Raw genomic sequence first — 16437 nt, 5'->3', positions numbered from 1 at the left:
AAAATTTGTAGTGAAAAATTAAAAATGAAAATTTCCTTTAAGTTTTCAGTGCAAAATGTGAATTTTCCTCTTTTATTAAACTAACTCTAACATCAAAAGGTGTTCACAACAAGCTACTTTTGGAAAGATAATGTAGCTCTTTTAAGCTGATTGAAACTCCATCTTCTGAATTATCTGGTAGGCATTTGAACTTGTAATGTCAATTCATTGTCCAATGTGAGGAAAAATTACACAGGGAAATTACACAAAATTGTGTCCTTAACGCCAACAAGTATTACACAGCTTTGCTACCCCTGAAATGTAATAAATAAGACTAGAAAAAAGTCCCAAAAGATTATTTTATTGCTGTGGTTACACTACATAAGATATACTAAAAACTAGTAAACCGAGTAAGCACAAAATTTAAGCCAGCTACCTAAAGGAATTAAAGCAGATCATTCACAAAATCTGTAATAGATTTTTTTCTGGCAATATTTTAAATTTAGAGGCAAATACAAAACATACTGTACATTCCTGAGACTAATAAAGGATGTATCCTTAATTATTGTTTATTCAGCTAAAATATCTAAGTGTAGCATAACAGGAAATAAATTTATGCTTACCTTGGCCAAGAACTCCCATATCATTCTTGAGTTTCTTCAATACCACAAGTAATGTTGGGTATTCAATTACTACCTTGTCTTTCAAATTGTCTAGAAGGCTTTTACTGGTATGCAGTTCATCATAGCTTAAAAAAATAATTGAAAGTTGATTTTAACTTTTATAGCATCGAGGATGTAATATGCATTTTCTTAATTTCCATATGAACATAATCATTAGTTGTAAATCATCTTGGTAGGACTAATTTTCAATTGGAAACCATTTTAATTACAAGCCAATGTTACTGTCCATCTAAATCAAACAAACGTTTTAAAGCTTAACACTTTATCCTAAAAATATAGGAATGAGCGAAATGTAAGTTTCTCTGAAGACTGAACTAAGAGGACCAAAACCTGATTTTGAATTAAATAAAAAAAAAACTCAATGCGCAATTTGTTTTCCTGTACTGGTTGCCATTATAGTATGCTAAGTAAATAAACAGATGTAATCATAATTTTTCATGCTTTAAGGCTCTAATATTAAAGGTTTAATTTACATGCTTAACACTGAATATTAGTTTACATACTTGCTTTTAAATTGTCAACAGCTTATTAGACAGATAGAAAATAGATCATATAGGCTGAAACTGTTAGAACAAATTTATATTGGAGGCATTTACAGCTATCTTGTAAAGGTAAAATTGCTTGGACACAATTTAGGCAACGTATGATCCCCATTACGTGAATCATGTTTTGAAAAATGGCATAATCCTGCCATTTACCCTTCAGCCAAAGCCTCTCCTCACAGCATCAGCTGCAAACACTCCCAGCAGAAAACTCCACTTATTTGAGTGTTCTGCCAGGGTCACGTGATTTGGATCAGCAGGCCTTTTCCATATAAGGAAGCCTTTTCACCCTCCAGGAAGGATATATTCGGAGCCAGTACTGACATCAGCTTTACGTAACACAAGTTATGCCACAGTAATAAAAAGTAAACTGAGCATATTCCCTACAATTACATCCTAAAACTACCATATCCTCGCCGGTCTTTATAAACCTCAAAACCAAAAAAAGCTGGATGGTGGTGTTGTGGGGAAAGGAATTTTCAAAAGTCTTCTACAATGCAAACCCTGTTTCTAATACTTAATATAATTGCAACATCTAACAGATGTCCAGATATTATTAAAATGTGATCTGAGTGACGTGACTCCTGTTTTGAAACTGAAATTAGGATTATTAAATTACTACTAAACTACTGAATCAGTTAAAGGCAAATAAAGTTTAGATACAAAATAAATTTTATGTACAAGGGGGACATTTCCCTTAGTTGCTCTTCACTCTGTTTTTTTTTTTTTTTTAAAACATGCTGTATAATTATTCTTTGCCAATAACCACATTGCATGGATGAGAGGAGTTAACAACTTTACTAGTTACAGTAATGCGTGATTAAGAACAGTACATCATAGAAGCTACCAGACAAAAGAAATACCAAAGGTAAGCTAGGAATTGAGTTTTCTGGCTTTGAAGGAAACTTCATGTAAGCAATAGCTATTTTCCCCCCCTCCTCTCTCATATTAAACTTCAATCATCATGAAAATATTTATTTTCATGTTTCTCTTGACCCAAAGTAATTATGACCTGTTCTTTCTTAAACCCTTTAAAAAGGATAACAATATATTAAATTTCTTATTCAATGAATGCTTTCATAACTTGTGGATTAAAACATAAGAACAGAAACATTTACTGGTTTACTTACAGTACTTTGCATTTAAAGTATAGTAATACCTTTCCTTTGGCAAGGACCACAACACATTCTTTTCTGGTTAAGCAAACATTTACCTCAAAGAGGCTAAAGTAATTCACATGCCACAATACACTTTCCATTATCTCATGTTTTAGACAAAACAGCTTTAGCCTCCAGTTTGGCATAGCATAAAACCTTTGTACTTTAAACTATTTTATGATCGTAAATTATTAAAGTGTTAGATCACTGAACCAGAGTTTGGTTTTTTAAAGTAAATTTTATTGGTGATAGCAAGAGTTACAGAAAGTATACAGAAGTTTAGTACACAGCATGAACTATAAACTAATCTGAAGAAAAATATAGCATGAATATATATAGCATGAATCAGGCTAAATATATGGAGCCTAATTTTATGTTGTAATTCTACCCGCCCCCTAAAACAAAACAAATCTTTAGATCATTTCTTAGCTCCCCTACTCAAATATAGTGACCATCAGTGCATCTTGCATCTGAAGAAGTGAGGTTCTTACCCGCGAAAGCTTATGCTCTCAATACTTCTGTTAGTCTTAAAGGTGCCACAGGACCAGCATATGTTGTTCATTTTAAGAACACTTTCACAGCAGATTTGACAAAACGCAAAGAAGGTACCAATGTGAGATTTCTAAAGATAGCTACAGCACTCAACCAAGGTTTAAGAATCTGAAGTGCCTTCCAAAATCTGAGAGGGACGAGGTGTGGAGCATGCTTTCAGAAGTCTTAAGAGCAACACCCCAATGCAGAAGCTACAGAACCCAAACCACCAAAAAAGAAAAATCAACTTTGTGCTGGTGGCATCTGCCTCAGATAATGAAAATGAACGTGCGTCAGTCCGCACTGCTTTGGACTGCTGCAGAACCTGTCATCAGCATGGACGCATGTCCCCTGGAATGGTGGTTGAAACACGAAGGGACATATGAATCTTTAGCATATCTGGCATGTAAATATCTTGTGATGCTACAACAGTGCCATTCTCACTTTAAGGTGGCATTGTAAACAAGAAGCGGGCAGCATTATCTCCTGCAAACGTAAACAAACTTGATTTTCTGAGCGACTGGCTGAACAAGAAGTAGGACTGAGCGGACTTGCAGGCTCTAAAATTTTATATTGTTTTGTTTTTGAATGTAGGGTTTTTTGGGACATAATTCTACATTTGTAAGTTCAACTTTCAGTTGCACTACAGTACTTGTAGGTGAACTGAAAAATACTATTTCTTTAGCACACACCTAGCTTCTTTGTTCTCCCACCAGGTGAACGACATCAGGACACTGTGAGGGAATTGAGATTTGTTCATCCAGATTTGCTTGGAGCACAGACAGTCTATCACCACACCTGAAGGCATCAGAGATGGAGCCTTGTGAAGGAAGTCACGTAGGTGCAAGAGATCATGTGGCCTCAGAGGAGCAGGCAGGGTCAAATTGTCATCTGGGGGTTCAATTGAAACAGAGTGAGGAGGTCCCTCCTCGTGTGGAATCGGTCCTCAAGTAAGCATGCTCTGGCTGAAACCAAGTCCAGAGTTGCTCCAAATGAACTCTAGAATTTGAATAGGACTTTTCTAGGTTTACTTCAAGGATTGAAGGAGGTTGAGTAGAGAGAGGACTGTTGAGTGTATCTCTCAGTGTAACCAATTCATGAGCAGTCTGTTGTCATGGTAGGAAATACTGGTCTGCCCTGATGACCAGGTATGCTTGTATCACGGATAGCACCTTGGGAAAATGCTGGGGACCATCAAGAGACTGAAAAGAAGGACTCTGTACTAATAATGATCTGGGCCCACCATGAAGTACAGAACTCTCCTGTGCACTGGAGGAATGCCTATATGAAAATAAGAGACAAGGTAAGTGAGGTATTATATTTTATTGGACCAACAACTGATTTATTCTGAGGAAGAACTCTGTGGCGCTTGAAAGCTTGTCTCTTTCACCAACAGATGCTAGTCCAATAAAAGACACTACCTCACCCACCTTGTCTCTCTCCTTTCTTAGGACTCAGATGGCCACAACAAAACTGCAAACAATACATGGAAATAAGTATCCTTCAGATAGAGAGCTGTAAACCAATTGTCTTCAGTTAGGAAGAGGATTATAAAGTACAGGGTATTCATCCTGAATGGCATATGAAGACATACAATTGTCTAAGATCTAGGATGGGTTTCCAACTTCCCTCCTTCCAAAAAGAAAGTAGTATCTCAAATAAAACTCCTTCCCCCTGTGTTGAGGCGGCACAGGTTCTGTAGTTCCTGTTGGGATTAGGGAGTCTACCTCCTATCAGAGGATCCTCTTGTGATAGGGGTCCCTGAAGAGGGACAGTGAAGGGGGTAGGGATAGAGAGAAATTCTATTGTGTAGATGGTGGAAATGATCCCTATGACTCAACTGCCCATATGACATGACACCAGGTCAGAAAGAAACAGGCTAGGTGGCCACCAGAAATGATATCGGAACAAGTGGAGACTGACTCAAAAACTAAACAGCAAAAAAATTTGTTGAGTACATCAAAAGCAGGAAGACTGCCAACAATCAGTGGACAATCAAGGTGCTAAAGAAGCATTCAAGGAAGACAAGGCTACTGCGGAGAAGTTAAATGAAGTCTTTGCAGTAGTCTTCACTACAGAGGATGTGAGAGAGATTCCTACACTTGAGCCATTCTTTTTAGGTGACAAATCTGAGGAACCATTCCAGACTGACGTGTCAGTAGAGGAGGTTTTGGGTGTCCAAGAATTCTGAAGGAACTCAAATATGAAATTGAAGAACTACTAACTGTGGTATGTAACTTATCATTTAAATCAGCTTCTGTATCAGAGGACTGGAGGATAGCTAATGTGATACCAGTTTTTTAAAAAGGCTCCAGAGGTGATCCTGGCAACCAAAGGCTGGTAAGCCTAACTTCAGTAAAAGCAGTCATGGGATAAGAGGAGAAGTCCTCTTATGGATCAGTAACTGGTTAAAGACAGGAAACAAAGGGTAGGAATAAACAGTCAGTTTTCAGAATGGAGAGAGGTAAATAGCAGATCCCCCAGGGATCTGTACTGGGACCAGTGCTGTTCAACATATTCATAAATGGTCAAGACAAAGGAGTGAACAGTGAGGTGGCAAAGTTTGCAGATGATACAAAATTACTCAAGATAGTTATGTCCAAAGCTGACTGAAGAATTACAAAGGGATCTCACTAAACTCTGACTGGGCAACAAAATGGCTGTTAAAGCAGCAAAGAGTCCTGTGGCACCTTATAGACTAACAGACGTATAGGATCATGAGCTGCCTTTCAAATGGCTGTTGAAATTCAATGTTGATAAATGCAAATGCAAAGTAATGCACATTGGAAAACATAATTCCAACTAACCTTACATAATGATGGGGTTTAAATTAGCTATTACCACTCAAGAAAGAGATCTTGGTGTCACTGTGGCTAGATCTCTGAAAATATCTGCGCAATGTACAGTGGCAGTAAAAAAACAACAAAACCTAACAATGTTAGGAACCATTAGGAAAGGGATTGATAATAAGACAGTAAATACCATAATGCCAATATATAAACCCATGGTATGCTCACACCTTGAATACTTTTGCAGTTTTGGCCACCCCATCTCCAAGAAAAGATATATTAAAAATGGAAAAGGTACAGAGAAAGGCAACAAAAATGATTAAGGTTGTGATCAGCTTCCATATGAAGACAGTTTAAAAAGACTGGGACTATTCAGCTTGGAAAAGAGACAACGGAGGGTGGACATGATTGAAGTTTATAAAAATCATGAACCGTGTGGAGAAAGTAAATAAAGAAATGTTATTTGTCCCTTCACATAAGAGAAGAACCAGGGGTCACCCAATGATAACAGGCAATGGGTTTAAACAAACAAAAGGAAGTACTTCCTCACACAATGCACAGTCAACCTGTGGAACTTATAGCTAGGGGATAATGTGAAGGTGAAAACTATAATGGGGTTCAAAAAAGAATTAGATACGTTCATGGAGGATAGGTCCATCAATGGCTATTAGCCAAGATGGTCAGGGACGCAACTCCATGCTCTTGGTATCCATAAGCCTCTGACTGCCAGATTCTGGGACTGGACGACAGGGGATAATTGCCCTTTTTGCTCATTCCCTTTGAACCATCTGGCACTGGCCACTGTCAGAAGACAGGATACTGGGCCAGATGGACCATTGGTCTGAACCCGTATGGCCATTCTTATGTTCTTAAGGCTGGCAGCTTTCAGACGGTCCCAGCAAAATGATCTCTTGGCAGGAAGCTGTGAGTGGGGAGAGGATGAGAGCAGGGCATTCTGTCTGCTGTGCTGCGCTGCACCCTCTGGCATTTCCTGGGGGCTCATGTGCTCTGTGATGGTAAAAAGGTTATGGAACAGGGCATTGCTTAGATGGGGTTGGTTTGGAGCACCTTCTCCAAGGTGCTGGAATGTAAATACCCAAGGAGAAGAGGGTTGCATGGGAGTCTGTAAGGGTGTGGAAAGACCTCCATTTTTTCACTAAACAGATTGTTGCCCTTCACACTAGCCTGAACCTCTTTGGGAAACCCAGAGAATTAGAATTATGAAACCCGTATCATGAAAACTGAAGTCATGGAGACAGATCTGTGGTGACATCAACTGAAGCTTGGAGGCAGCTCTTGGCAGTTCCGAACCATGCTCTCTGTGAGCCCCTGACACATTCGTACCAGGGTGCAGCGTCTCATTAGATTTGGAGGATGCAGGGAAGGCAGTCATCTTCTTGGAACCCTTGGGAGAAGATTTCATCTGCTTCTTATGAGAGTGTTTCTCCTTACCCTCCTGCCATTGCCTATTAAGAGTCTTGGGCCTGGTCTCTAATGGTCCAAAGCGAGGGTGCGTCTGGCCAGCAGGGTGTACAGCTGATGTACAGGGTGTGTGTGAAGATCAGCTGACCCAGGGTCGGACTGGGCTTTCATGGACCACTCCCTCAAGTGTCTTCAGAACTGGAATTCATGGGATTGCTGGATTCAGGGTGGAAAGGAACAACAAATATTGCCTTTGGAGGGAATGTGCGATTCTCTAAGGCAATAAAATCCTGAATCATGGGGGTCACTCATGGGATGATCCGGGGCAGGCCATGCAGGACATGAAGCCTGGAATTTTAGGCATACTAAGAACCAAATGGTGGTGGGGTAAAAGAGGGGGAAACCCCCCAGACAGCAAAATACTACCTACCTACTAGTAAGACTACTGTAACTATATAAAGGGTACACTATTTACAGAAAAGACACTCACCTAGATTAAAAGCAGGAAGGTTAGTGAAGCTATGGAAAATGAGGGGTAGAACAGTAGAAAGGAACTGGGGAGATAGTCGGTCTGTGCCTCCTTATGACAAGGTTTGCATTCCCCCCCACTAGGCAAGAAAGGGTGGCGGAAGTCCCACTCTGGGTGGCGGAAGTCCCACCCCACAGACCATGCTGGGCATGCTCCAACTGCTGCCTCAGTATAAAATGGAGCAGCCCAGCTCATTTTAGGCTGACCACAGAGGAGGGAGGATGCTTGGTGGTGGCTCCAGCATCTGACTGTGGGAACCAGAGTTCTCAAGGACCAGACCAGAGACCTTTTGCCTACGGCCGGCCAACCAGAGTCGGAATCCCAGAGCGCTACCTACACCGAGGAGCTTGGAGACCCCAATGATGTACAGACCCTGGCTTCAGGAGACACAGTAGGAAGTGGCCCAGGGAGGCAGAGTGAGTGGTATCTCCCATCTGAGGAAGATCAGCATGTTGCGGTAGGGTCCCCGTTGACTGGATGTTGACCACACTCGGTGCTGACGGGGCCCTGGACCGGGTGGAGGGGGTCCCCCTACCCCAGCTATCACACCCATGGTGGCGGCCCCTGACTTTGGCCATTAGGCCACAAAGCCCTTATCCCCAGGGAAGCCATACTGACTCTGGCTATTAAGCTGCACAGCCCTGATCCCCAAGGACAGCTGTATAGACTCTGGCTACTAGGTCGCGCTGCCCTGAACACGAGCAGCCATATTGACTTTGGCTATTAGGTCTCACAGCCCTTATCCCCATGGCAGCCGTACTGACTCCAGCCATTGGGCTATGTTGCTCTCAGCCTAGGGATAGTCAGGTAGACTGTAACCATGGTGGTATCACAACCCCAAAAGGGGACGGGGTGTGCATACCCCACGACACTCCTCTAGCGCCATCTGTTCGGAACACGAAGACGTGCAGGAGCAGACCAGGGGACACTTCTAGTGAAAAAATTTCTGGTATGCTCATCCACAGTGGAATACCCACCCATGGGGACTACCACTCAAAGAAGAATCTGCAGTTTTGCACCCTGCAACCATTCTTCCGTCTCCCAGGAAGACAAAAATATCCAACCTCTTTCTGTAGACAGTAACATTACATTTGTTTATTCTATTGCAATAAGACGCCCCACACTGGAGCCTACAGCTATCATCTCAATGGTATAACTGTCTGCACTGGTTCAAACAACAGAAAATTCCCTGCTAAGATCAGGTACTTTCCCTACATCATCCATAGGAACTCTCATTTTGTGTTGCAATCTCAGATTAAAGATAAAACTTAAATTCTCATGCGATTTCTGGAACTCATAAAACTCTAGTCGTAGGACAGAAAATTGTCATATCGGAAACAATCTTTGATCAGATAAATCATAACATTTACAAAAATAAACAGAATGCAAATTGTTCATACTTTTAACATTTTTCTTGCACTATCACATCTGATCATTACCCAGATTTTAAGATGGTAGTCTTGAAGCAAAGCCCTCTCCCCCCATAATATTTTGTTGAGATCGAGCTTCCCTAAATGGAAACAGAGGCATTATTAGTGTAATTAAGACACAATAGATTATAGTGTCTCATGCCATCAATTTTGGACCCCATCTTACAATCCTTATTCAGGCAAACTCCCAATAACTTCTGGGAAGTAAATGGAATTTTCCTGACAAAAGACTGCAGGATTTTACCCTTTTCTGGATGCCTATATTTTCCTCAAAGAGAGCATTTACAAGATCTCTCCTAAGCACTCATTCTGAAGTGCTGTAGCACAGCAAAGATAATAACTAACAGATGGACTTTCATTCCTAAGTGGTGAATAAGCCCTTTATGTGGTTATGATTTGGTGAACATGGAAGTAGTGAAATACACTTCTGAATTAGATGAGAGAGGAAAATTTATTTTTGGATTGGGAATACATTTTTCCTTGAAACTACATAAAATTCTTTACCTTTGTATTTACAAGTTCTGTCAAAATTTTAAATGCGCAACTTTTAAGGAGATCCATCTGAACTTTGAAGAACTGGGGAAAAAGTACATCTTTAAAAGGAACACTCCCATCATGAAACTACCTTTTGATTAACATCCCTTCCCCATAAACTTAACTTTAACACAATAAATCCATAAACCTGTTTTTAAATTGAACAATACTTTTTGAAAAGAGAAAGTAAGTTCAAGGCAGTTAAGTTTACAAATGAAAATGTAATTTACACTAATATTTAAAAATATACTGGCATCACCTTTAATTCAGTAGTTTATTTTATTACAGATTTGTGAACCTCTACTCTGTGAGCATTTTTAGGCTGTATCTACACTAGTCTCTCTCTCAACTTTCCCCCTTGCTGTTAACAGATGTTCAGATCTACCTGTGCGAATACTGTTGAGAGTGTAGTCCAGCTCTGGCATTTTAACCATTGTGTCATCTATCCCTCCTAAGTACAGGTGTAGACAACTCGGTGGCTGCCAGCTCCTCGTGTACACTAGCACTCCCACTACTGCAATTATGGGAAATTTCAGGAAAAAAGTCCTAGTGTACATAAGGTGTTAGAACACACTGCCTTCCACTGTCAATCAGTTGGTCCAAAAATCTTGCCAAGAACCAACTGTAATTTTTATTATAACTATTTCAAGAGATGTTTTTAAATCCAGCTCATTTCATCATTAAATGAAGATCATCCACAGAGCAGATCTTTTAAGTTAGTGTTCTATATCCTTCAGGCACAAAGTTTTGTGTACAGCAACTTCATGCAGCGTTTGAACCTGGGACTCTCAGCACAAAAGCAAAGACCTGTACCACTTGAACTAAAGGAGTAACTCCAGTAGCTGAAAACCGCAGTAGGGGGTCATTGCCTTGAGGATTATAGAGGGAGATGTAACCTACTTCACAAGCATGTTACACATGCATCTCACCATCCTACTTTACCCAGCTGCATAAAAAGTGCATATTTCTTTCCAACTATTAAATATCGAATGGATCAACAGAACAGAAAAGGAATAGCATCATACCTTTTCTTTAAATTCAGATTAAGTTCTTCAGACTATGTAATAATAATTTCAGCCACAGATCACCTTCAGAAAATAATATAGATCCTGCTGAAGATACAGTTACAGCAAGCCATATCCCCTCTCTTTTGTATAAATGAGCCTTTGACTATGGAAATCAAAGTACAGTTGGATTCAGAAGTGAAAGAAACATGTAAAATAATATTCCAATAGTTACAATAAAATTGAATGATTGAGGCAAGAGTGAAGCAAGACCCAGTGGAAAATAGATATGTAGTGAGTCCCAGCGGCCTCCCACTGAGCCAGACAGGGAGGGTCCACACTCTGAACCCAGGTGGGTGGGGCCAGGCCATGCTTGCCCATCCCACCAGAAGTCAGGAGGTGGAACAGGAAGTATAAAGGGAGGGTCCTGGAGCTCAGTAGTGCTGCAGCCGTCAGGGAAGACAGGCACCTCTTGCCCACTCCCGGACTGAGAGACTGTAGCGGAGTCCTGCTGAACCAAAGACGGGCCAGTACTGCTGGAGCCGCCCACTGACCCAGGCACTGAGGAGTCACTGGCCTTCTACCCTGAGGAAATGAAGGACCTCCATGGATCCAAGTACACCTCAAAGGAATGGTAGGAAATGACTTAAGGGCAGCTGACCCCAATCTGGCTGCATTGCTGCTGGAGACCTGGTTAGTGTGTTGTGGCTGGATTCCCTGTTGACCCAGTGGTGGAACACTCTGCCACTGTTGGGGCCCAATGGAATCAGGTGGGCCTAGGCCCCTCTATCCCCTGCCACCCCACCCCGACTCTAGGTCAAGAGGCCTGCGTTTGTCAGCCATCCACTGGAACCAGGATGCCGACCCCTTTGCTGCTCTGTCCTGAGTACAGGCCAGAGCCATAGACTATTCGCTGCTCTGCCCTGACTGAAGGTCTGGGCTCACCAAACTTGTCTGTCCTGCCCTGAGGGCTGGGGCTCATAGACTTGTGCTGCTCTGCCCAGATCACGGGCTAGAGCCCCTAATTATTTGCTGCTATGCCTAGACTGCAGGCCGGAGCCATAAGCTGTTCAATGCTCTGCTAATTCCCTGACTCTGGGTGATGCACAGTGACGTAGTAAGGCAGAGTGGCCTCCCAATGACCCAGAGGGGGAGGGACCACCACTAACCCCCTACAATCTACTTATCACCTAAATTACTAGTGATATTTAAATACTCAATATAGATAAGCTTTTCATTGTTAGTCTACAGATACTAGGTAACAGTGAAGGGGAAGAAAAGATACTAAGAAAATAAGAGTGGAACTAAGCCACCTCAGAAGGACAAACGTTGTCCTTGTCACTTCTTGAGAATGAGGCAATGGCTCAGAGCTGAGCAGAGTAAAACTTGTCTAAAGAGAAGCATAGAAAAACTGCAAAGCATTAAAAGCAGACAGTTTGTCTGCTGCAATGATTCCTTTGACAAAGTGAGGGGTAACTTGTGAAAGAGGAGTTTGGGCTGCATAATCATAATCCAAAGACTCCAACCAAAGGACAAACCATTCTGGATTCGCTTGTCACTTATGGGAGAGTGGCAGAAAATATGAAAACCCTTGGGAGTGGAGGGAAGGGAATGAGGTTGGAACTAGTGAATGCCAGCTGCCTGGATTCAATACAGTCAGGTTAACAGAATGCAGCAGTACAAAGGAATTAAATTTCAGAAAAAAAATGTTGGGAAAATAAGGAATTTAGTAAAGCATAATGGGAGGAAATATTAAAATCCACCCACACGAAAGACACTTGGAGTTTCCCAAGACATTACAATTAAGATACACAAGACAGAAACATCTTATAAAAATAATTACCCATGTGGCCTCACAAGGAACTGTTGTTAAAAAATAATGATACTTTAAATGGTAAGATGGGGAGGTAATCAAACAAGAATATTCTGGGTCATTAAGGCTAGCATAGAAAAGATAAGGGCAGCAAAATGAGCTAATGCTAGCTAAAGGGGCTAAAGGAAAGCCTCCAAAAAGAAAAAGCACGAGGAAGAAAGTAGGTCAGCTAATACTTTAGAAGGGTCAATTAAACGGATGTCTCAAAAATAGCTCAGATATTGTCATTTTCTATACTACTAAATTACTCCTTAAAAAAAAAAAAAAGTCATGGACAGTTAGTTACCAAAAGACTAAAGGAAAAATCAAAACATGTAACTTCTATCACTAGTATAATATTGGAGAAATGGGGAGAAAAAAGGGAATGCTGGCGATGCAGTGTGTTTTGATTTTAGTATATTCTATAAGGTTTCGTAAAATATTACTTGAAACAGTTTGAACAATCATGTGGACTGCAAACTGCCTAAGTGACTGTAACCAAAGCATAATGAAAAGTGGTCATGTACAGAGCAGGAGGAAGTGTTAGGTCAAGTTTAATTTATATCTTAATTAATGGAAGTAAACAGCACATTAATGGAATCTGCAGATGCTACAAAATTGAGAGATTTATTCCTTGTAAGTGGGGAAGGATTTTACAAATAGGCATTTTATGGGGATATGGGTGGGATAGTAATGTTGTAAAACTTGTTTCAGAAGTAGAGACAGCTTTTAAATTGCAAGTCAGACACAGACTCTGTCATTTAAGATTCCTAGTTAGTGGATTCTTATGTACAAAGTAAGCATTATTGCCTGGCTAGCAATATTTTTGGAAATATTAGCAGAAGGAATGATATAGATTTATAGACTTTAAGGCCAGAAGGGACAACAGTAGTCTGATTTCCTGCATAACACAGCCACAGAATTTCACCCAATTATTCCTGAAGTGAAGGGAATTATTATTCTTACGAGATTATCAAGCCCAGCAATTTGTGGTTTTAACTAGTCTACATTTTAGGAAAACATCCAATCTCAATTAAAAGACTCAAAATGATGAGAAATTTACCACTTTTCTTGGTAATCTGTACCAATGATTAATTACTCTCACTGTTACAAGTTGCATCTTTTTTCTAACTTCAACTTCCAGCCACTGGATCTCATTATGTTTTTGTCTGCTAGACTAAAGAGTTCTCTAGGTATCTTTCTACTTGTGTAGGTACTTCTTTCATCGTGTGACCCAGCTGGCAAGCCTAGGGCACTGAGGTGAAGGGCACAAAGAATTTTACCCGATCTCCAATTAGAGCAGCAGTTACACAGGGACTGCTATCGCTGGTACTGTATAGAGCAGCCCTAACACATCCTGAATTCAGTCCAGAGGAGATAAATCCAACCCTGACAGTGCAGAATCCTTACTTCACCCTTCACCAGCGTCCAATTCCAATCCAAAACTAAGCTCCAGAACATGGATGTAAACATACAGTATCTTTAAAACAACTGCAAAGGCAGTGTTCTTTGCACCAAACTCTACTTTGTGACAGAATGTAGTGAAGATAAAAAGCTGATGCAATAGCCGTTGGATAATCCAGTGTAATGAAATGTGACACAGAATAAAAGATATCTGGAAACACTAATACAGGACCTTCAATGTATTGTAGACAGAATGATGTTCCAGTTAAGAGGACTTATTACTTCCTTACATTCACTACTTTTGACATGTGTTTTCCTCACTCTATTTTAGACTGGTACAGCTTATCTTGCCTAAAACTTAAATCTTGACTCTGTATTGTTCCTCATCGGTCTTAGGCTTTTACATCTTATCTGTGTAAGAGGCTCATTGCCACACACTTGCCAATAAGGGGTTACTAACCCTTTGAGGAAAGGGAAAAAATATAATAAAAAAAAATAAACAAGCTCCTTTCCTGGCAAACAAGTCCCTCCTTGGTGGGGGACAAATAGTCCTAGTTCCCTTCTGTTGGTAAGAGATAAACAGAGGGATTCCCCTTTGGCAGGGTCAGAAGGAAATAGCGCTGGTTCTCCTTTCTGACAGGAATATAAAAGGCTCCCTTTTCAAGTCTGCCCTTGTGACAGAAGTGACAGCCAAGAAACCATTTTTCACAGCAGTCTGGCTTCACTGAACAATCCTGTATGTTCTCTGCTCAGTTGTCAGCAAGCTCAACTCCTTTCTTCCAGAAGCCCTTGTCCCCAAACCAACCCTGCTTTATGGAAACATCTTAATATGGCCCAGTTGAAGACTCCTCGTGCCAAACCTAGCAGCCAATGAACCCTTTATGAATCAAGGCAGAATCTCTTCTCACCCCCCTAAAGGGATTTACCAGCTTCGCTATCCTGATGGATGCTGGTCATATATACTACATCACATGCCTTTTATTTACATGCCCCTCAGGTCTCTCCCAGTGCCTACAGAACACTCCTAGCTGACCAGATAGGCAAGAGGCAAGCCATGACTAATGTTAAATGGATGATTATATTGTTCTCTCATCCTCCACCTCTTCCTCTATACTCCTTTCCCCATGTTTGTAGTTTTTGTGCAGTATTAGCACAGTAAGGCCCTGACTCCCTGATTGAGGTCCTTAGGTGCAGTAATACAAACAATTTAGAAGAGTCCATTAAATCCAATGGAATTCACTATTGGGTACTAAATGCTGTTTTGTGAAAATGGAAGCAGGATACTCCGGGTTTAAAACAATTACGCCTGAGAAAACAACTTATTGCTCAAGATAGCAAGAAGGGCATGTTCTATCCAGACTGGAATCATCTATAAAAGTTTCTCAAAGGTCAAGTACGCGATTATGAACATTCAACTTGGCATACTAAAGATTCAGATCATACTCATTTGTTACTGTTAGCAATGACTATAATTCTGCTTTCCATTTGTGTTGTGTAATACAAGATTTTAGTAAAGAACATTAAGTGAATAGGAATGAAAATTGACGATCATTACAGTAACTCTTACAAGTTCTGGAAACTGCTGCTCCCTATTGTTTTTAATCAGCTGAAAAATTCAAGCTAACTATTACTAAAAGGAGCAGACAGACTGATATTCCCAAGAAGAAAGGGAAAGCAGAACTTTAGTTGGATACAGAATGGTTGGCGTTGTTGACAACGGTTAAGGCTGAAGATGGACTGATCAGGAGATTTAAAAGAGATGTCAAGCTATAAGAGATGCTGAATGAGGAAAGAAAGTTTTAATAAAAAATGAAGTTGGGGATAAATAAGAACACACAAAGCATTAGAGGCATGGAAGGAGTACATTTAGATCCAGGTGTTGGGGAGAATCTTCAATATTGATGCAGAAGTGATATTAAAATTATTATAACTTTAAAATTAAGTTGTTACAAACTTGTTTGCACTTTTACTGAATACTAAGATATAACTAAGAATGTTATAGTCAGGTGCTTGGAAATAAAGCAATACATATGTTTCACTAGTTCTGTTACAAAATGTTAAAGCTAATCAAATTTCAGAAGGTTTCTGCTTCTATATTTCAAGGACAATCAAGTCTCAAGAAGACAGACCATGTAAAACACTCATATTTTAAGGAGAGCCTTAATTGTAAAAAGGAATGCAGGGTGTGTTATCAGAGCAATAAATCTAAGAAGAGTGGGCTCTATTAACCCCCACCCTCTTGCAAGAAAACCTGCTTGTTTTTAAAACTTTCAGAGAAGAATACATAGTTGGAGAAGTTTTAAACTTGTTTATTTCTTAAATGCGGAAATGACAAACACCTTGAAAGTGAAATACAGACTTGCAAATATATTAGCTAAATGCAAAGCTCCTAATATAGCTCTTAATGTCATTGCTATGTAAATAGTAAGATGCTTCATGTACCAACATGGCATCTAATGAGCTTGCTAAACCAGTGTAAAAGCCATTAAGTATAGAATATTTATATTAATCGGAAATTAAGAACTGGCACAGGATAAGAAAACCCTTAACTAACTCCAGAAGATAAGAATCATCTCTCTAA

At 40.3% G+C, this 16437-nt stretch overlaps 1 protein-coding gene across 1 annotated transcript in view; it reads right to left on the bottom strand.

The window, feature by feature from the left end:
• Nucleotides 1-16437, bottom strand: part of ZNHIT6 (zinc finger HIT-type containing 6) — a 53444-nt gene that overhangs the window by 13020 nt on the left and 23987 nt on the right. The window contains exon 6 of the mRNA XM_034780085.1: nucleotides 603-727. Within this exon, the coding sequence (XP_034635976.1) occupies nucleotides 603-727 (125 nt within the window). The remainder of the gene's footprint in view (nucleotides 1-602; nucleotides 728-16437) is intronic.

Source organism: Trachemys scripta, chromosome 8 (assembly GCF_013100865.1).
Source record: "Trachemys scripta elegans isolate TJP31775 chromosome 8, CAS_Tse_1.0, whole genome shotgun sequence".
Classification (NCBI taxonomy): domain Eukaryota; kingdom Metazoa; phylum Chordata; order Testudines; family Emydidae; genus Trachemys; species Trachemys scripta.
Note: the sequence above shows the minus strand (reverse complement) of the source record. Positions and strands in the feature narration are given on the sequence as shown.